The following is a 22,788-nucleotide window of genomic DNA, read 5'->3' as shown; positions in this document are numbered from 1 at the left end:
AAAAAAAAATTATATATATATAATATGGTACGTGGAAATGATAAGTATAAATTAGAATTATTCATTTTCTCTAAGACTCTACGTGACTACCAAGTATTTTATTAAAACTAAAAGAAACACAAAAAACAATATATATATATATACAAATAAAAAAAGATACCCAAAAATATAAGAAGAAGAGATTGAAATTCTAAGTTAATAGATTATGCATATGTAAATGATAGTTTTGATGAATATAAGATGAATTTAGATTTTGACTATTTAATTTACATAAGTTTTTACATTAGAATAACTATTTTTTATTATATAATAATAAAATAATATAAGATGAATTTGACTTTAACTATTCACACCAAATCTCTACATTGAATTATCTATTTATTTATTATATAGTAATGAGCAATTAATAATTTAAAAAATATTTAATTAATAATTATTATTTTATTTTATTTTATCATATTTTAATTATTAATTATGAATTTATTTTATTTTATCATATTTTACTATTTAATTTAAAGAAACTGATAGAAGTTTGTGGATGTAGATAGAGAGAAGAGAGAGTGTTATAAAAAAATAAGTATTTAGTCTGTAAATAGTAGATATCAAATTTGGTATTCTCTTTACAATTACAATAGTTAAAAGCTACAAAATTTACTATTGGCTAATCCATTATAAGTGAATTTTCTGTCTAATAATTATAAAGTACAATTTATTTTGAATATAGATAATCTAATGAGAGTGCTCTAAGTTCCTTGTACTCCTTTCAAGTTTACCATTTCCATCTTCATCAAAATTTCTGACGAACTACATTTTTATACTTGGCAGCACGCGTCCTTCCCATGTTTGCATTTTTTCGCTTGTTTTCGCGATAAAATGAGATAAGTTAATATGAAAATTGAAAGTTAAATAATATATTGTTAAAATATTTTTTTAATATTATTTTTGTTTAAAAATTTAAAAATGTTGAATTGTGTATTTTATTTTGTGCAAAAATTTAAAAAAATTATAATAATTAGATGATATGAAAATGATTGTTTTCAAGAACAAGTATAGTCTACATATGTAATCTAATCTCCCAATTCGGTTGCCCGACATGGTATCCAATCAAAGTTGCTTACAACACTGGCATTTAACTAGTCAAATGTCAGTTAAATCTAAAATGTAGATAAATTTTGTACAAATGACCTCCAAAAACCTTTAGTTTAGACTTTGAGTTACAATAACTCAAAAGAAATTTTCAAGGTTAAAGAGTCACTATTGACCTATCAAATCCATATTTTATTCACAAATAATTAACAAGGCTTTATTAATTTTTTTTTTTGAAACTTTCATTAGTAAACAAGGCTATATTATGTCCATGTTGTTCAAAAAATACTTTTTGTAAACAAAGCTATATTATGTTAGATAATTAGATTGATATAAAAAAAATTGAAAAACAATAATTTTAAGAAAAAATTATATTATTAATTACTATATAAAGTGTATTTATAAAATATTAAAAAGTTATTATTATTAAAATACATAATATTGTTGTGAACTAATGAAAAGAGAGAGAGGTACTTGTTATTCCATATTATGAACTTAGAAATATACCCATATATAAGGGTATGTTGCCTAGATGACTAACACAAGAGGAGGGGTGAATTGAGTTGTATTAAAAAAATATCAATTATAAATCAAATATATAATATAAAATATAAACAAAATATGAAATAACAATAAATATAAAGAGTAAGGGTAAGAGAAAAGCAAACTCAGTATGTTAACGAGGTTCGGCCCCACTGCCTACGTCCTCGCCTCAAGCTACCCCTTGAGGATTCCCAAATTCACTATTCAACCTCCTTCAGGTGTAGATAGAAACCTATTACACCTTTGAACAACACCGCTACAAAGGATCCGTGTAGAACACCCTCTACACTTGCAATCACCTTACACGTGGTGATTCAACTATTCCCCGTGTAGAATACTTTCTACACGCATAGGGGTTATACACACCTTTTTTCTGATACAAGAGCTGATAGTGGGTAGGTTATCAGAAAACACCTCAATGAGTGAAATAAGAACAATACAACATAAACTATATCTCTCAAAATTAACAAGAATTAAGGCTCAATGCTTAGAGAATAGAGAATGAATGTTGTATGCTCTTGATGTTGTAAATGTGAAGCTCTCAAATGATCTATTTATAGGCATATGAGACTTCATATTCAAATTTAAAAAGATTCACATGTCAAAGACAACATCATTCACTTTTTCAAAAAATTCAAATAAAAGGTTCTTCTTTTTCAATTGTCAAAGACAACATCATTCATTTTTCAAAAACTTCAAACCTAATTTTTTACTTTTGGCATATGACAAAAGGAGCGCACTTTACTTTTCAAATTTTTCAAACCTAATCTTTTTACTTTTTGCATATGACAAAAGGAGCACACTTTATTTTTCAAATATTTCAAACAAAAACATCTACCTTTTACATAAGTCAAAAAAAGCATCAATCACTTTTTAAAATCTTCAAATAAAACATGCACATGTGAAAGATGACAATCAATCATCTTTAATATTTTCAAAGTTCAACCCTTTAATCAAGATATGCACATGTGAAAGATGACAATCAATCATCTTCCAAAATTTTCAAATTTAATTTTCAAAATATTCATGCACATGTGGAAAATGTATTTTAATGGTTTATGATAAAATATTAATTTTGAACCTTAATCCTAATTTTGAATTTTTAGAGATTTACAATATTACTCTATGACTTTAATGTGAATTTGTTCCCTTCTTGCTCATGCTTAGTTCCTTGATGTGCTTGATTCCATTGTGTGGACAACTTGAGTTTGAGACTCCTTTATTCTTTGAATTCATTTGTTATCATCAAAATCCATGTGTAGATTTATAATTACACGAAACTTGAAACCTTGGGTTCAACAATCTCCCCCTTTTTTATGATAACAAATACTTGATAGAACCTGAAGCCTGTATTAATACTTAAGCTCCCCCTGAGAATGTGCTTTAGTTTTTCAAGCAAAAATATAAATATAATTCCAAGCATATATAACAAGTTTAGCAATTTAAACAATGTTAATGTTCTAGTCTAAAATTTCTCCCCTTTTGGCATCATTAAAAAGGATCAGCAGCAAGTAAATAGACTGAAGAAAACGGTGCGTTAATAGACATTGTAGATAGTTGAAAAAAAGGAAGTCGTCCGTGACCCGACAAGTGCTGCAAAGCCTCGAGGCCTAACTCTATGAATTTAGTGCGGCTGAAGATTGAAACAATCGTCTGATGTTGTTGACAAACGGGGATTGAAGGCTCTGAGCTTTTATAAAAAAACAATTGATCATTTTAACCTATCGGATACCGAAAAAAACATCGCTTCTTGACCTGAGTTCTGCTTTTCCATAACGATAGAATGGCCGAACAATTCTCTTCCACTAATGTTCCAGACTTGAATCAAGAACCCTTGACGCATCAACCATCAATTTTCTCTCCTGAGACCGTCAATACCATGATAGGAGCAGAGAACCGTTTTTCTAGTAGGGCTGATTCTGAGATTATTGCAGAATCAAGAATGCTCAGTAGTCAATATGCTGACTCTGTTACGATCATGTCTCGGAGGTTAATAACGAGGGTGAGTGAGATTGATCATCTTAACATCCAAATATCTGAGTTATGACATAAGCTTGCTAATAAGGATAGAGAGAATAAAAGGCTAAAGCAAGAAAAGAAAGAGTTGAAAAAATTTGCAGATTGGTATGCTCATGATCTGCAACCACGAATAGAGGAGTTGGAACGAGAAAGGGTTCAGATACAAGGTCAACATCAGCAGATAACAGCAGAGGTTCATCGTTTACTAGAAAAATATGGACAATCTACTGTTAATCTCGCTGGCTTAGTAAGAAAACTTTTGACAATATGTGTCCAGTATATCTTGTATTTCTTTTTACTAAATAAGATTTGAAGAGATAATAGTTTGTCTTGTTCTTTATGCTATCTCTATAAAATCAGTCTTAAAGTTCATCCGATTTGCATCAAATCTTATTCTATAACTCATCTGCATTCCTTCAACATTTTCACTTTAAGTTTTTCAATTATTTTCTCAATGGCTCATTCTTCTAACATTCTTCTAGATCCATCTATTAGGTATTCTACACCTCAATCTCCTGTCCTTTCTGCAGTTACCATTGGTGCCATGTTGCAGCAAGAGAATAATAATTTGGCTAATAAGTCAGACTCCGATGCTATCTACGACTTGGTGAGTCTTGAGACTCGCTACTCATCCTCTATTGTTGCTTTTTTCCAGCGGGTACAAGCCAAAAACCATGAGGTTGAAAGGCTTAAAGAACAAATTGTTGTACTTCAACGAATTGTTCAAGAGTCTCACACAAGGGAAGGAATCATTCGGCAGAAGAATAAACAGTCGAAATCTCTATTAGATTCTTCATTCCGCTTGTCAGTTTCCATGGACAGGAATGACATGATATTTTATGAAGAAAATGAGCGTCTCAAATATGAGGCTAAGAACTTCAAGTTTATGTAAAAGTATTTAAAAAAATATCTCTCTATTTTTATGAACTGGCTTACCGGATTCATCTTTATCAAGTTTAGTTGATGGGCTCATTGGTGTTCCAGTTTCCTTAGCACTTTCCATCCCAAACTTCTTTAGTAATTCCTTAATATATTTTGATTGATTGATGAATGTCCCACTTTTTGCTTGCTTAATTTGCAATCCGAGAAAGAATGTAAGTTCTCCCATCATACTCATCTCAAATTCTTCCTGCATAGTCTTAGCAAAAACTTGACACATATTTTCATTAGTAGCACCGAATATTATATCATTAACATAAATCTGAATCAAAAGAATATCATCATTTTCATATTTAATGAAAAGAGTTGTGTCGATTTTTCCTCTTGAAAAACCTTTTTCAATCAAGAAATCACTGAGTCTCTCGTACCAAGCTCTAGGAGCTTGTTTAAGTCCATATAGTGCTTTTGTGAGTTTGAAAACATGATTTGGGGAAATATGATTTTCAAAACCTGGAGGTTGCTCAACATATACCTCTTCATTTATAAAACCATTTAAGAAAACACTTTTAACATCCATTTGAAAAAGTTTGAAATCTTTATAACAAGCATATGCAAGTAGCATTCGAATAGCTTCTAATCTTGCGACAGGTGCATATGTCTCATCATAATCGATTCCTTCTTCTTGATTAAAACCTTGGGCTACAAGTCGAGCCTTATTTCTAGTAATGACTCCTGACTCATCTTTTTTGTTTCTAAAAACCCATTTTATTCCAATAATAGTATGATTTTTGGGTTTAGGAACAAGTGTCCAAACATCATTTCTTTCAAATTGATTCAACTCTTCTTGCATAACTAGAATCCAAGATTCATCAAGAAGTGCGTCATCAATATTTTTGGGTTCAATCTGAGATAAAAAAGCAGTATGATTGCAAATATTTCTAAGAGATGATCGAGTACTTACACCTCGTGAAGGTTCTCCCAAAATTTGTTCAACTGGATGATCTTTCACAAATTTTCACTGTTTGGTTGCATCTTGTATTAAATTTTGATGATCTTTCCTGATGGCTTCATGTTGAACTTCCTCTATTGTGTTCTCTTTGTTGAGATTGAGACTTTCTGTGTTATTTATACCTCCTGTTTCTTCATCAATAGATTTCTTAGAGAGTGGAGAATTAGATTCATCAAATACTACATGCATAGATTCTTGTACAATCAAAGTCTTTTTATTGAATACCCTATAAGTTTTACTATTAGTAGAATACTCGAGAAAGATACTTTCATCAGATTTTGCATCAAACTTGCCTAAATTATCCCTATCATTCAAAATAAAATATTTCAAACAAAAACATCTACCTTTTACATAAGTCAAAAAAAGCATCAATCACTTTTTAAAATCTTCAAATAAAACATGCACATGTGAAAGATGACAATCAATCATCTTTAATATTTTCAAAGTTCAACCCTTTAATCAAGATATGCACATGTGAAAGATGATAATCAATCATCTTCCAAAATTTTCAAATTTAATTCAAAATATTCATGCACATGTGGAAAATGTATTTGAATGCTTTATGATAAAATATTAATTTTGAGTCTTAATCCTAATTTCGAATTTTTAGAGATTTACAATATTACTCTATGACTTTAATGTGAACTTGTTCCCTTCTTGCTCATGCTTGGTTCCTTGATGTGCTTGATTCCATTGTGTGGACAACTTGAGCTTGAGACTTCTTTATTCTTTGAATTCATTTGTTATCATCAAAATCCATGTGTAGATTTATAATTATACGAAACTTGAAACCTTGGGTTCAACAGGGTACAAAGGTCTCAATTGACGGCTAAGGTCTGGCCAATTATGACGGTTAAATGTGGTCATACAATACAAGTTGGCTTATAACACTCCCCCTTTGGATGACTATATTTAAAGAATATGCCTTGTTAAAATCTTGCCAAGGAAAAACCCTGTTGGAAAAAACCAATGGCGAAGGAAAAAGAGTACAGTATTCATGTATACCGCCAAGTGCTTTAGAATTGCCTCATTAAAACCTTGTAAAGGAAAACCCAGTGGGATAAAACCTTAGCGAAGGAAAAAAAATACAATCAACACAAGTCTTCAAGGCATTACTCCCCCTGAAAAGTGCATGATAATATGTCTTCAAATCTCCGCATTCCAATGTTCTGCATAATCTTCTTAAATGTTGCAGTTAGTAATGCTTTAGTGAATAAATTTGTCAAATTATTACTTGACCGTATTTGCTTGACATCCATTTCACATTTCTCCTCATGAATTGCAATGATCTTCTTGTGTGGATCTGAAAAATAACCTGCATCCGTATATCCAACTAATTGTGGACTTAATCCATGTTGATAAAATAATCACATATTCAGAACTTCAATTGCACTGAGATAAGGTACTTCAAGACCAAGAATTTCTTCATCGTCTTCACAAGGACGAAATGGATCTTTTATGCTTATCAAATGATCAAGTAACCATTGGAGTATTCAGGGGATGAGTTTTGTCCATATAAAAGTGCTTCAAGACTTTATAGTGAAAGGCCTTTGCGTTGATGCATCTCAATATTGTGTACCAACTCTTTAAATGATGCAGTTGATAATGTTTTGGTAAACAAATTCACCATATTGATTCAAAATCATTTTAACATTAAATTCACTACTCTTCTAGAGTTATGCTCTTCTTGAGTTCTTGTAAATGACAAAGTTAGTGGATAATTCATCAAAATTAAGCCACTAACCTCCATATTCAACAAAAACGGTGGCCATCTTTTTAGACCAAACAAGCACCGCAGGATTTTACAGCTTTTCTGTAGCTATCAGGTGCTGCAGAGCTATGATGGTACATCTCGTCTCTTGTAGAGAGATGCTTCACGAGAGATGTTGTGAAGCAATAGAGATGCTTTGTCATAATTTTCTCTATAAAAGAAATATTCAGCTCATCTTCATTCGCATCTAATCTTCTTCAATTTTCTGTAATTAGTCTGCATTCTTACTCTGCAATCTCTTTCTACATTCTTACTCTGCAATCTCTTTCTACATTCTTACTCTACAATCTCTTTCTACATTCTTATTCTGCAATGGCTCAGCAATTTTCTCCTGACCAATATATGATGTATTCTGCACCTCCTCGTTCACCACTTGTTTCTGCTTTTACCATAGGTGCTATTGCAATACAATAATGATCTGACTAATAAGTTAGATAATGAAGCTATTTATGAGCTTGTGAGTCTCGATACCCGATACTCATCAACTATTGTCGCATTTTCTCAGCGACTACAATCCAAAACTTATGTGGTTGACAAACTTAACGAGAATATTTCTATTCTTCAGCAATTTTTTCTGGAGTCCAACATGAAGATAGGAGTAATAAAGTAAGGGAATATGAATTTAAAATCCTTGCTTAAATCTTCTTTTCGATTGCCTACTCTTTTAGATAGGGATGCCATGCAGATTTTTGAAAAGCAAGATCGTTTAAAGAATGAGGCGAAGAACCTCAAATTTCTGTAATCTTGTTTCAAGATAATAAAATAATATTTTACAAATATTCATATTGTGTTTTTATCTTCTAGTAGATGTTCTGTGTGCTCCATTTTATTTCTCATTTAATAATGCACACTTCTTACAAAATCGTAATATGAATCTGAAATACTAATTATATTTAAGATATGGTATTTCAGAACTAATAATTTCATTCATCTCTCCCTTGAAGTCGCAAGGGTTTTAGATTTATATTTCTAATATGTGCAATTTTCATGAGTTCTTCTGGAGTCTCAATGACATTTAAATTATCTATATAAACTGCAATAAGTTAATATAGATACTGAAAATATATGGAAAATAACTTGTTCCACGTGTATTTGGATTGTTTTAGATCATATAAGGATTTTTGAAACTTAATAGAATACATATTTCTGGATGTATTTAGATTAGAAGCTTCAGGCATTTTATATCCTTCAGGGATTTTCATATATATGTTATGATCCAATGATCCATATAAATATGCAGTCAATCATGCATATCCAAACTCTCAGTAACTTTCAAGCTAATAAAAAGCTCAATATAATTTCATCTACTTTAAAAGCATATCAATATTGTTTCTGCGAGAAACCGACTCATGATTTATATATCACATTTTCATTTCCTTTATACAAGTACCCACTGATATTCAACAAGTATCACCTCTTTAGGTATTTGGATTACGAGTCCATACGTATCACATTTTATTAGTGATATCAATTCTGCAGAAATTGTTTCTTTCTATTTTGGCCAATATTTTTACGTTGGTATTCTTCGACGGTTCTTGACTCATTTTCTTCATTACTTCTGGTAATGTCAAGTGTTATCTTATATGAAAATACGTTGTCGACAACGGTTTTATTTCTATCCAGAATTTCTCTAATATTCATGAAATGTATTGAGATCTCGTTATTTTCATGTACCTGTCCCTCTTCAAGGGAAGACATTTCACGAAAAACCTCTTCAAGAGGCACTCTTCAGGAGGATTATACTCTTCAGGAGGTTTTATGGGAGAATTTTGTACATAAAGTTTGGATGGATCTTATTGCTTGTTTTGTGGGTACGGTCTCTTCAGGAGCACAAATTTCTTTTCTTTGCGTTTTTCTCTTTCGGGATGCTTTATCTTTTGTATCAATAGGTCTCACATGCTTTTAGACATGTTTTATGTTTCATTAGACTGCTAAATTTCTTAATTGTCCTACGGGGACTTCAATCCTTGCTGAGATTTTAGCAGCTAGAATATGAGACATTTTTATCTTATTACATCCATAAATTAATTATCATTTGAACTTCCAGTTCACTTATGATAATCAAGATAACGTCAAATTATTTCATTTTATTTGCTTCTAGCAAATTTTTCTTTCCACTCATAGTGGGAAGACTTTATAGTAAAAGAATTTTCTGATTTTTTTATGGACGTCCATATAAAAATTTATTCGACTTATCGTAATTGATTTTGGATGATCAAGATAATCATGAAAAACATACAAATATTTTGAATCATATCACTTTTGATGCATCATAATATTTGATTCAATAGTCGTATAATATCATTTCAAAAAGAAAGCTGATAGTTTTTCCAATACAAGCTTCTGACCCGAAATCATAAAAGTATTATAAAGATATTCATTATCACGTCCAATCTCTTAGTTTCTTTGAATAAAATGCATCATTCTCTTCACTTCAGTGAATAAAATATTATAAATTCAATATCATTCACTTCAGGGAATGATGTGGAACTATTAGGACGTGACTAATGATTTCTTAACAAAAGTTCCTTATTTTGCTTAGCCACTAGAAGACCAGATATAAATTTAAAATATATTGTAAACTTTTGTACTCGATATTTCTACTTCAGGAGCACATTCGAGGTATTCATTTTAAACATATATTCTTTAGTGGTTTTTCTCTACATAATTTCAATTATGCAACTTCAGGTGTATTAATCATAATGAACTTTTGGTACACGTATCACTCATTTAAACTATCTCACAGAATCAATAGATCTTTTATTATGAGATATTTAATAAAATTATTGGTTTAGAGCGATCCTTCAGGGATGCTCAATTTCTATTTCAGGATGAAACTTAATATGAGATATTTAATAAAATTATTGGTTTATAGCGATCCTTCAGGGATGCTCTATTTCTATTCCAATATGAAACTTAATATGAGATCCAATAAAATTATTAGTTTAGGGCGATCCTTCAGGAATGCTTCATTTCTATTCCAAGATGAATCTTATCATCAATAATTCATAACAAGTATAAGAAATAAATAAAACTTATATATAAACTATGTGAATAAAAATTGACCACAGATATAATTGAAATGTAAATTATGAAAATTTTCATTCACCATAAATATAACTGAGATGTAAACTATATGAACAAACATAGAATTTTATCAAGTAATAATAAGGAATATAATCTTTAATACTCACCTTGGGAATTGTAAATAATATTATGAAAAACTTATTTGAAATAGAAGACCACTAGCTTCAAAATCATTAAAACCTTCGTACAATTTGGATAAACAAGTCTTTTTGTGGTTGGCATGCCATGTTTGACTAATGGTTTCCATCAATTTTTCGGACGGTGCCACGACACCTTTTGTGATTGGTATGTTATGTTTGACTAATAGTTTTCATCAATTTTTCTGGGGTGGTTGTTGTTGTTGACGACGATGAAGCTGAGGCAATAAATCTGAAGACGCAGTAGTTGAGAAATCTTACACCCCCTTCCCTTGAAACTTCTCAAAGGTTAGGGGCATGGCCTTCGTCTAAGTAACTGAACAAGTATGAGAACCACAATATCCACACCCTCGAGAACCCAAAAACCTCCAGTTTTTTTTTTCCCTAATACAAGAACGTACACCCCCTTCCAAAGACTTTTCAAACCTCAAAATATGAGTAATGAGGCTCTGTCTGAAATTTATGAACAAGAACTCAATGATACATAGGCAAGACAGTAAAGTATAAACAAAATCAGATTTTGGAGAGTTGAAACTCTGACACAAATTAAAGACACTTGTTAGCATGCAGAGCCCAAGAAACAGAGGAAGAAGAGAATCTTGAACGATTATACATCGGTTTCGGTGCAGGTTGGCAATTTGGAAGCCATAGGGATCGATCTTAAGAGCGGCAATTTGGTTAGCGTGTGGATCGAGTACGATGGGCCAAGCCGGGTGTTCAACATATCGGTTTTCGTACTCAAATCTGAAACCGAAGGAGCCCCTCTTGTCGTTCAGTTAGAAAGGAAACTTCACCTACAGATTTTTGGTGCCATCGCAAGATGAAAGTTTGCAGTTGGGGGAACTTGGTGCTATTTGAGGAAGGAAGAAGCTGAATAAGAAGATGGAGTTGGGAGAAAGGATGAAGATGACGAAAATCGTGCTGATAACGTGTTGTGAACTAATGAAAAGAAAGAGAGGTTCTTGTTATTCTATATTATGAACCTAGAAATATACCCATATATATAAGAATACAAAGGTCTTAATTAACGGTTAAGACCTGATCAATTATGACGACTAAATGTGATCATACAATATAAATTAGTTTATAACTAATATTATATTATTATTTTAACTTTTAATAGTTTTAACTTAAGCTAAAATCTCAACTTTTAGCTACATTTTAAACATGACAATATCTAGACCATCACCAATGCTCTTGCCTCTCTTTTAAGTGAACAGTAGAGTTTGGCCGGGAACGCATCAATAATGTAAACAAGAAACATGTCGTAGGGTCTTAAAAACACTGCATTACTGTCGATCGTGTACTGACTAACTTTTTCTTCTCTGCTACAATTAACTTAAAAGGTTCAAAATGTGAAGAAAATTTTAAGCATTAAAGGTACACAGAGAGTATATTTCCCGAGCTAAAAAATCACAAGAATAGAAACGCTAGTAACTGGGATGCCGATACCTCCAAGCGAAATGGAAATAGGTGTCTCCTCCTATGAATTCCACGGATCAAGCGAAGGTAGATAGTATATTCTTCTTGAGAGTGAATTCATCCGCCTTTGCTGGGCTTATAGACTGTTCCAATAACACAAAATGAAAGAGCCCATTGAGTTATATGCAGGTTTGTGTGGGTGCCAATGAAGGCATCCGGGATAGTTCTCATTACAATTAAGAACAGCACCACAACATTTCACATTTGTTACCGTTCACGTATTAGTTATGGACTGTTATAATTGACTTCCATATTATATTAAAAACAATTCATAGTGGTATCACATGAAGCAATATATCTCATATTTTACACAATTAAGAACAGTGTCAAGTAATAGTCTAGGTCGACTATCACCTGATGCTGTTCATAGATACAAACGCTTTTATAGTTTGTGCAGAAGGATTTATGGGAAAGTGACGAGAAAAATTACCTTCTCAAGAATGCGCTCCAGTCGCTGAACTTCATTCTTGGCATAATCGGCACCTTTCTCCATACAGTTCTTTGCAGCTTTCAAGTAAATTTTGCCATATCTAAAAGGATGTAATTAAGTCAGAAACTTGGAAGAAGACAACTTTAGCATTTTAAACAAACAATTCCTGTGGTAACAGTAAAACATTCATACATGGTGACAGCCACAAAACAATTACATTCTGACAGACAATTTGGGTATAAATAAAATCCAACAAAAGTATTGGACAGGAGTATGAAGTAATTGATATAACCTGGTGGTTGAACCTGTGAGCTTGTTGACTTCTTCTTCTATCTGGCCAAATACTGCCTTCTTCTCATCACTTCCAGCACTCAAAAACTCCTTCACCAGGTTGTCCAAACTTGCAATTAGACCAGCCTACATCAAGAAAGATAACATCGATCAAGTAAGTTAAAATATGTTACCCGTGACCCATTTATGAGTATTCATCTCTCACTAACTTTGGATGTGAGTTGCCCTTTCCCATCACGACTGGTGCCACATTTCTCATTAATGAAATTTACAAAGTCATCTAAATCTCGGCCACCATCATAACCTTCACCAGCTTTGTTGCTCTTTGGGAAAAACTTTAATGTGGGAAATCCACTGACATCATACCTGCAAAAGCAGCATTATTGCATTGCTCTTATTCAATCCTCTTACAGAAGTCCTATTTGGCTTGGTGGATTTTAACAGTCCCATTTAAGTCCATAATTATCAATCACAGAAATCTGAAACTTGATGGCAAACACCCTAGATATCTTTGTGCGGTACTAATGAACTCACTTTTCAGCCAAATCCTTGTATTTGTCGGCATCAAGATTAGCAATTACCACGTCTTCCTCCAATTTAAATGCCGTAGCAACCTTTTCATAAATCTAGATAACAGAAGACATAAGAATAACCATTTTTTAGACGTATGATAAAAATATGCAACAATAGTATTATCAAGAAGCGAACAATATACTGACCGGAGCAAGGGATTTGCAATGGCCACACCTGCCATGCAAGCACGCACAAAAAAAGGGCAATTTAGATATGTCAAATTTCAAGTAACTAGAACAGACCTTTTCTACTTATCTGAACTGAAATAGCTTCACTGATTTGCAATGAAGATAGCAGAGAACATGAGAGGGTCTAAGGAAAAATTGAACGCCTAAACTTACCAGGGTGCATAGAACTCAACCAGAACATCTTTAGTTTCATCTAGGACAATCTCATTAAAACTCTCTGGTGTTAGCACCACTACATTGGAAGGGATTGCGGCTATCTTCACATTGACCCCTAGAACAAAGCAATGCTTTGATATCAATATTTATGTTGACAACTTTGAATGCAGCATGATATACCATGTAGAAGTACTAAAATGATAATAACTACAGAGACCCTTGAGATGGAGTAGCAAAGTCATGCTAGGCAGCAACAAAACATATAGGCACCAATCAATGGAGTAACTCAGTGCATAACATGTCAAAACTCAAGAAGATATCTGCTGACAGGCATAAGGATCTTCAAACCTACCAACCCATATCTACTCAATGACTAAAGAAGCAACATTGGAAAAGAAATTCTCACCTTCAAGAAGTTGGCCAATCGTAAAGTTATTCCACCACCAATATTATGTTAGGTCCACTCGAGCAATTTTTTTTTATAGGTAATATTAAAATTTTATTAATAGAAACACAATACACATAGCCCAAGTATGCAGGGAGTATACATGGAATACACCTAGTAAGCACTAGGCATTAGAAAGAGATACAAGCAAATTATGAAAACTATCTCCATTACAATCAAAGCCCAAGTAAATAAAGTGTTGAAAAACAATCGCTTCAACTTGTCCAAAGTGCGCTCCCGATCTTTGAAGTACCTATCGTTTCTCTCCATCCAAATGCACCACATGATACAAAGAGGAAGCATTTTCCAAACAACAACAATATGAGTGTTACCCCCAAAGACCTTTCCAACACTGAAAAATATCCACAACCCTATTAGGCATCACCCAAGCTGTGCCAGTCCGGTTGAAGATATCATCCCACAAAGACCCGGACATCTCGCAATGTAACAAGAGATGATCCATAGTTTCCCCATTTTTCTTACATAAGCAACACCAATCCATAATGATAAGACCGTGTTTCCTCAAGTTGTTAGTGGAAAAAATTTTCCCAAGGGATGCAGTTCGACCAAAGAAAGCAACCTTGGGGGAAACTTTACCCAGATTGGTTAACCAAAACTAAATAATCTCATTTCATCTTATCTCATCTCATTTAATCATTACAACTTTTTTAAATTCTCATACAAAATATAATAAACAATTTAATTTTTTCAAATTCCAATACAAAATTAATATTAAAAAATTATATTATAACAATATTTTATTCATTACTATTCAAAATATCTCATCTCATCTCATCTGAACTGTGTAACCAAACGGGGCTATCTCCAAATATTCCTCCAAGGAAAGTAGTTACTATGAGGACCCAAAAGAGCCTCATAAAAAGATCTAACCAAAAATTTCCCCTCCCATTTGGAAACCAAGTTATTCAATCCTCCATAGCATTACCTAAATTCAATGCATTACACAAACCGAAAAAACCGACCATACTATCAAGTTCCCAATCTTGTGCCAATCTAATGAAACAAACATTCTATGAGATTGAGCTATTGGAACAATCCATCAAATCAGTCACTCAAGCAAAATTAAAGTAACACTTGCAAGTATTCCAATGAAATTTGAAAAAAGTTAATATATCTAGATAATACATAGGAAGTATTCAAACTCCCAAAAATACATATGCGACCAGAAGAAAAAAAGGATGGAGCAAACAAAAAAAAATCCCAAGCACAAGAAAGAAAGATAGAGCAACTAAGCGGGGGGAAAACAAATGGAGCCAAATACACATAATGCAGGAAACATAGACAAACTTTTGGGGATTGCCATATTCAATTGCATTACAAGCATATTAGTACCTCCTTCCATGTTCACAAACTCAGTAAGGGCTTCTGCAGTACGAGCACCTTCATACCTAAAACATGTAGAATTTGATTAAAATCTGTAAGTACAATTCTTCAAAGCCACAAGAGTAGTCGAAAAAATTGTTCTATGGAGGGCACTCACTTCTTGGGTTCTAGGGACCCTTTAGGAAACCATTGAATCGTTGGGTATCCAGAAACCCCATATTTAGAGCATACGTCCTTGTGTGCATCACAGTCCACCTACATCAGAAGCAAAATAATATGCCAATGAATTTCCGTTGAGCATGTAGCAACATAAGAGCAATAAGTCATGCTAATAAAATTAAACTTACTTTTAATTGGCAACTGGAACAATTGATCGAAAATCATACATCAAGAAATATAGCAATATTAGAAACAAATAAAAAAAATAGGATTCATGGAGCCGACCTTCCCAATAAGAACAGATTTTGCTTTCTTGAAACTTGTGCCAAGCTTCTCATACTCTGGGGCAAGCTTTTTACAGTGCCCACACCTGCCATGGGGCACAAAATAGTTAAGACTTTACAACTGACATCATAAAACAACCTTTCTGTCAACCGTATTACAATGATAGAATTTAGTCGGGGGTTTCAAACAAAGCTGAGCCCAGAAAGTAACTCATCAAAAATAGAAAAAACAGAGATAGAGTCAGTTAAGCTTCTGATTGAATTAATAAACCCTATGCTTTCACAAAATGCAGCAAGGACAGCAGAGTAACGCACTCCATTGTTCTGTTTAATACATGCAACACAGGATAGATCACAGATGCCTTGATCCAAGAAATTCTGTACCTTCTTATTTTATAATTTTAAAAATACAAACAACTCCTTATTCTAACGAACGCTAAGAAATAATCAACAGGAACGGATTCATCATCCATCGAATTAAGTCAATGCACCATTTGATCATTTACAAGTCAATAAAATGCAAGCAAGTAATAGGCTAGCATAAGTCCAAATTGAACCAGCTAAATACACAGATCAAAGACCAAAGAAAAGTACGTTATTTCGGAAAAGCATTGTATTAATCGTTTGAAATTTACGCTTTATAGCATTGAGCAAAGTCAAAGGGCTTTCTCTACCCCAAAAAGATAGTTTCTCAGATCTAAATAGAGTCAATCCGCCAATAAGGATTCGAATATGGAAATATCGAGCTCCAAATCACAGATCTCCAATCACACAGCTTCAATTATCATCATATTCCAAAAAAAAGAAAAAACTGTAACAAGGTACGAGGCTACGAGCTCATCAAACACTGATCTGATACGTAACATCCCGATTGCCAAAACAACCCTAACTATAAAAGTATACGCTTACCCAACTATTTTTTGGCTCCCGGGAAAACTAAAACGGGGGAAAAACAAAAAAACAAAAAAAAAACTATAACTCTTAATTAAAGTCTCTCAGTCCAGTGAAATTCATCTTAGACTTTATTTTCGTTTTGCAACGTTTTCTCAGGAATCAAACAAAGAATCGGGAGGGGAAAAACAATGATCGATCGATTAGTTGTACCAGGGAGCGTAGAACTCGACGAGGGCTCCTCGATCTTGACCGACCTCCTTGTCGAAGTTGTCGTCGGTGAGCACAACGACGTCTTCAGCGAGAGCCGATGAGGCAGCGAGTACCAAAGCTAGGGCCACCAACGCAAATCGAGTATCTGAGCTCAACATTTTCGGTGATTTTTCTGTTCGATGCTTGCTTTCTAGTTTCTTGTTTCGGAAATGGAAAGTGGCCAAGCTCAGAGGCATGCGAAGATATATATAGCCTCGATTCCTATCATCTACATTCCTCTCTTTCGATTTTTCCGCTGAGCAATACTTGGCTGCTCTATTACGTCTTAATATTTTATTTAATTTTTAATTTTTATATCATCTTATTTTTCCGTATAACTAAACAAAAATTTTAACTTATAAAAAAATTAAAAAAAAAAACTTTTTGTAGAGTAAATTGAGTAATTATAAAATATAAAAGTTAAATTATGTTAAAGCATAAATTTGTTAATAAAAATAAAAAAAAATTCTACTCGTCATTTTCATACTACATATAATATATCAATTTTTTATTTTTTTTATTTTACCAAATGTATAGTGTATGTATAATTAGTAGAATAATTCAATTAGTTTAAAAATAATAAAATAAAAAAGAATTAAAAAGTAAATAAAAATAAATATAATATGTGAGAATGATGAATAACAAAACTTAAAAAATATTAAAGATGTATGTTATTGTCCAAATTTTAAGAATGTGAATGTAAAATTTTAAATTGAGAAGAACTTCATATACAAAGAAATTATATAAAAGCAAACTTATAAATTTGACGTGATTTTATGTGATCTGTTAAATTTACTTTATGATAAAAATTACTTTACAATTAGACGTATTACATAAAATCACCATATTTTGTGGGCATATTTTTATGTAATCTCTTTATACTTAAAGTGTTTATCTTTTAATTATAGTTGCCTAATTGTGAGAACCAAGAATAATGGGTTTAGAATTTTCTATTGGTTTTCTCCAAATTACTTTCTTTTTTTTAATGAATTTTTATAGTCTTTATAATTATTTATACAGTGTTAAGATTTTATGATCATCAATCCATATATATATATATATATATATTAAATGCTTTTATATATTTAATATCAATCTGTAAGTGTATTTAGGATAAATAAAAAATGGGATGAAAAAACGTTTTTCTCAAATTTATTTGTAAAATTACTTAATATGAAAAATAAAAAAATATTTAATATCAATTATAATTATTTAATATAAAAAAATAAGTAAAAACAATGGAACTTTATGATAAAAATTAAAAAATGTTTGGGATTCCGATAATATTCGAGCATATATTTTTACACTTTTTTAAGTTTTTATGTTTTATTAATGTTTTCAATTTTTTTAAAAAATATTTAAAGGTATTTTAAATGAAAAAAAAAAAATCAGATCCAAATTTGGATCCGAGTCGGTGGGTGTAGAGCCCATAAAAATTTCGTGTTACCCGCCTCTTTCTGTGCTTCGTCGGTTCCTCGATCTTTCCCCACTTTTCTTCGACTTCAGTGACTCGGAATCCGAATTAGGGTTTAGCTCGAATTACTTGGAGACTGAAGAATTCAATTGCGGTGTTGGGCTAATCTATAAATTATCTGAAGAATTTCGTTTTTTTTTTTTAATCCATGGCACACACCAGCGACGATATAAGTTCAAGTCCCTTACTATAACTTTCTAAAGCGTTAAATTTTTTTTTTCTTTTTTTTTTTCCAATTTGTATTGTTTTCTTCCTTTTTGGTTGGGGGAAGGGTTGACCTTAATGTGTTGTTTTTTGCCCGCAATTGTTTGTGCAGGTTGTAGGGGTTGATAATACTTTCAAAAGAAAGTTTGATTGGGAAGAGTATTTGGAACAAGCCAGGGAGTGTGAAAGACAGGTTTTTTAATCCACTTATAATTTTTCCTGGTTAAATGTTTTTCTTGTTTCCTGATTAATTATTGTTAGTTAACGCTTCTTAGTTATGTTGTTTATAGGAGGCGGACGCGCGGGTTAAATCAAAATGTGAGCCATTTAATCTAACAATCTTATTCCTTGATTGTTCCTGGTTGGTAGATTTTTATACGTATTTGTGTGTTTGTTAATTGGACCCTCTAAACTGTACAGTACTGGTTTTGTGGGCGTTATACTCGTGTGAGTATCATGTTGGGAGTTTTTTGCTTCAAAGAACCCAATGTAGTGAGTTCTAGACTGATGGGTGAAGAATTATTGTTATTGATTAGTTGTGTCGTAGCGAGAGGTCCTCCAGTGCAAAAGAAGCCCTTGAAACATAGGGATTTTGAAGGGGATCTTGAATCTCGCTTTGGAAAAACTCAGGTGTGTGGCTTTGTTTTTATATTTTTTGTAGAATTGTATATCTACCTAGATATGTGTTAGGTCATTTTTTGTAAGTTGTCCTTTTGGTAAGCTAGTTCTTATATGAGCTACTCAATATTATGTCTATGGCGTTGTTTGCACTTTTTTCTAGGAGTACGATCACTTTGCATAAGCAATGGTTAATGGGAGTTGTGCATTAGATTTCCTGGTTATGGGTCCCATATAATCTATGAAACATGATACAGTTGCCATTTAAGACACAACAACGGCAAGAGCATTACTGTGAAATTACTTATATTAAGGAATATATTTTTTTAAGTCACCAGTTAATAGTTTGATTGGTACTTATAAAAAAAAAAAATTAGTTTGATTAGTGTGCATTGCAAATGACATGGTTAATCTGTATAATGCTGGTAGATGTGCCACTTTTTTTTTTTTTTTTGTTGATAAAAGGACATATTTAATTCATAATGAAAAACCAAATATTTTTTGATAAAATGACATATTTAATCATAATGAAAAACCAAGTACAACCAAAGGTAATTATATAGCAGCATCAATCATGACTTTAGAATGGATAATATCTAGACATTTGGTATTGTACCATGTCTTCCACTAGCCTAGCATGTTTGGCAAGCAAATGAGCTGCTTCGTTACCTTGTCTTCCAACATGGAGTAATTCAACATCTCTAAATTGATTCAGTTGAACCTGAGTTTTTGCAATCAAAGGTCCTTGTCTTGATTAATTAAATTCCCTTGGTCTAATAGCTTCAATAACAACCAATGAATCCCCTTCTAAAACCAAACTTGAGATACCCAAGTTTAAAATCATTTGTAAACCCCTTAAGGCAGCCATTGCCTCAACATCTTCAACCTCTAACATATGCACTTCCTTCCTACTCATAGCATACAAAACTTCACCTCTATCATCATGTAAAATAGCTCCAAATCCTGAGGTGTTAGAGGAACTGAACAAAGTACCATCAAAATTAAGTTTAACTCAACCTTGTAAAGGTAGTTTCAACAATAGCAAACTCTCCTTCATACAGCATGCTGATGGTTCTTGATGGTAGTATAACTTTTAACATATGCAAGACAGTAACTTTTAACATACCAAATAATTTCTTTGAACAACTTGGTGCATTTTCACATGATAATTGTCTGTAGCTTCTTGGGATTCTTATTTTTTTATAACTATTGACAGTGGCAGAACCAGCAAAGTTTCGCGCCCGGGAGGAGAGAGGGGGGGTGGTGGGCGGGCGGGCGGGCAACTTTTTGACACATTTATGTAAAATAAAAGAATACAAATATTAATTTTAATTGTTAGATCTCGATAATTTGCTACATACATGTAGAAATAAACTTCTAAAAACACAACTTAAAATTTATTTCAGATTTCTGACGACAATGTTTCCATAGAATAATCTTCATCTATTATTATTTTTGTAATGAAATATTTAGAATTTGTTTTCTTCATATATCAAGTGATCTTCTAGAAGACCATTTTTCATTCTAGTGTGTAAGTTAGTTTATCAAATTTCACATAAAATTTAGATATTTTCGTGTCACATTAAGCATATAATAAGTTTATAATTTATTATTTCTCATAAATTTAGTTTTAATTTAATTTTGGTGGGGCTCATCGTTGAAAATAGAGAATATATAGAAATTATACAAAATTTTGGGGCTATAGGAAAAAAATTGGAGAGGCATTTCTATTTATATTGAATTCTTAGATTATTATTATATTTTTGGTGTTGGGGGAAGGGGGGGGGGGAATGTATTTCCGCCACTGACTATTGAGAATGTTGACTCCTTGGATTTCTCTCTACGCAATTTTTGTAACATTGGCTGTGATATGTTAAACTAGATTCCTCAAGAATCTAAGGTTTGGGATTGACACTGCTGGTGCTAGAGATTGGTACAACATTTTATAATATTTAGGTTTCTCAATGTTTTTAAATGCTACTTTAGCATAACTAATGATTTGAAAAGGAATTGGATGGGGTGACGTTGCTCTACCGATATAGAGGATGTCACACCTTTGAAGCAAGCGTGCTTCTAACAGTTGTCCGTCTTAAAATCAGGCCTTCCAATTTTACTTTGGAAGTAGAAATACAGCGTGTCTCATATGGTAAAAGAAACAAATGCTAACATCCTATATGTGTATTGTTTTTCATACTTGAGCAAAACTTATGGGCCTTAATCATCTTGATGTGCAAAATATAATGGAATGTGCTTGGTACAATCTAGATTATGAATTTATTAATACAATTTTCATGTTTATTCTATCATTGCTCTAATCATGTGGGGTGTGTTTTGGCTCTGGCTTTCATATGTTTTGATTTGCCTGCTTGATTAGTTTGTGGCACATATAGCATGAATTTTTATTTCCCTTTTAGTTTCAAAAGTTTGAAACATCTCTCAGAATTTATGTCGATATTTTGTGCACTACTCTTTACTCAGAATAATTTATGACTTCGTTGTTATTTTTATTTTTGCAGGTTGTTACTCCAGTGGCACCTTTAAGTCAGTAGGTATGTGACCATGTTCTCACATCTCCTTTGTCATGATGTCATCATATAGTTACTACTTATGTCTACGTTCTCAATCCCATGAAATGAATTAAGCGTTTTGGTAAAAGTAAGAAACTGGATCTGAGATATGTTGACCCTTTTTAGATTTTGGAGAATGTATGGTCCGTTGCTTATAGAATTGTTTTGCCATAATATTTTGGAAAAATTCATGATGTTTTCCATGTATCATCCTTGAAGAAGAGTTTTGGACAACAAGAGCAACACTTTGTCGACCCAGAGCGTATTCAGTTGCAACCAGACCTTACTTATGAGGTTGTTCTTTCACAGATTATGGATTGGAAAGAGTAACAGTTGAGATCCAAGACGATACCTCTAGTAAAGGTGGCATGGGGAGATTCGTTAACTCAAGATTTCTCTTGGGAGAGAGTAGCAGACATGAGAGAACAGTACCCCTATTTGTTTGAGTAAATGACGGTACGTTTCTTAAACTTGGTATCAGTGGAATCATGTGACTTGCTTCAAGTTAGTGTTTGATCTTGCAAGTTTCAAGGACAAAATTTGTTTTAATGGGGGAGGATGTGATACCCCGTTTTTACGTGTATTTTCACTGAAGGAGTATTTTAATTTAATTAATATATTAGTTTTTTATTTTAATTTATTGTATTTTGATTGGATTTATTTTAGTTTGATATGGTGTTTAAATTATTTTAGTCGTTCTATAGTTTTTATATTTGTTTTCGTCGGATCAGTTTTTAGGCTCCGAAAGTGAGGATTGGATCTCATTTCTTTTCTTCATCTTTTCTTTTTTCTTTTTCTTTTTCCCTCTTTCCTTTTTTTTCTTTCTCTTTTCCTTCTTTTCTTCTTTCTTTCTTTTCTTTCTTCTTCTTTTTCCGTTTTCTCTCCCGTGCGCTATGTCT

The 22,788-nt window shown here is 32.4% G+C and overlaps 1 protein-coding gene and 1 long non-coding RNA gene across 5 annotated transcripts; one reads left to right on the top strand and one right to left on the bottom strand.

Annotated features, from left to right (window-relative positions):
• Window positions 1-11,799: 11,799 nt before the first annotated feature.
• LOC122319373 (probable protein disulfide-isomerase A6) lies at window positions 11,800-17,257 on the bottom strand. Its single transcript, XM_043137417.1, has 11 exons — window positions 16,988-17,257; window positions 15,885-15,969; window positions 15,598-15,695; window positions 15,450-15,505; window positions 13,649-13,766; window positions 13,454-13,481; window positions 13,269-13,360; window positions 12,944-13,100; window positions 12,736-12,860; window positions 12,444-12,543; window positions 11,800-12,096 (listed from the first exon to the last, which is right to left on the bottom strand). Exons 1-11 carry the CDS (start codon window positions 17,221-17,223, stop codon window positions 12,031-12,033), a joined length of 1,161 nt encoding a protein of 386 aa, XP_042993351.1. The 5' UTR covers window positions 17,224-17,257; the 3' UTR covers window positions 11,800-12,030.
• Window positions 17,258-18,383: 1,126 nt separating this feature from the next.
• LOC122318290 lies at window positions 18,384-22,257 on the top strand. Of its 4 annotated transcripts, none has more exons than XR_006244789.1 (5): window positions 18,384-18,897; window positions 18,995-19,022; window positions 19,125-19,334; window positions 21,839-21,871; window positions 22,199-22,257. It is a non-coding gene; the product is annotated as an uncharacterized LOC122318290 (long non-coding RNA). The 4 variants fall into 4 exon arrangements; XR_006244788.1 differs by lacking the exon at window positions 22,199-22,257 and adding an exon at window positions 22,112-22,167 and having other exon boundaries at window positions 18,390-18,897; window positions 19,241-19,334; XR_006244787.1 differs by lacking the exon at window positions 22,199-22,257 and adding an exon at window positions 22,109-22,166 and having other exon boundaries at window positions 18,391-18,897; window positions 19,241-19,334.
• Window positions 22,258-22,788: the final 531 nt, after the last annotated feature.

The sequence above is a fragment of the Carya illinoinensis genome, chromosome 8 (genome assembly GCF_018687715.1).
Source record: "Carya illinoinensis cultivar Pawnee chromosome 8, C.illinoinensisPawnee_v1, whole genome shotgun sequence".
Classification (NCBI taxonomy): Eukaryota; Viridiplantae; Streptophyta; class Magnoliopsida; order Fagales; family Juglandaceae; genus Carya; species Carya illinoinensis.
Note: the sequence above shows the minus strand (reverse complement) of the source record. Positions and strands in the feature narration are given on the sequence as shown.

What these genes read in the sequence shown, in the direction of transcription:
- LOC122319373 (XM_043137417.1), bottom strand. Translation starts at nt 17,223, where the DNA reads ATGCCTCTGAGCTTGGCCACTTTCCATTTCCGAAACAAGAAACTAGAA. An exon ending in CTCACAGGTTCAACCACCAG is followed by an intron (nt 12,544 to 12,735) that starts GTTATATCAATT and finishes ACATCCTTTTAG; the next exon opens with ATATGGCAAAATTTACTTGA. An exon ending in TGGAGCGCATTCTTGAGAAG is followed by an intron (nt 12,097 to 12,443) that starts GTAATTTTTCTC and finishes TTATTGGAACAG; the next exon opens with TCTATAAGCCCAGCAAAGGC.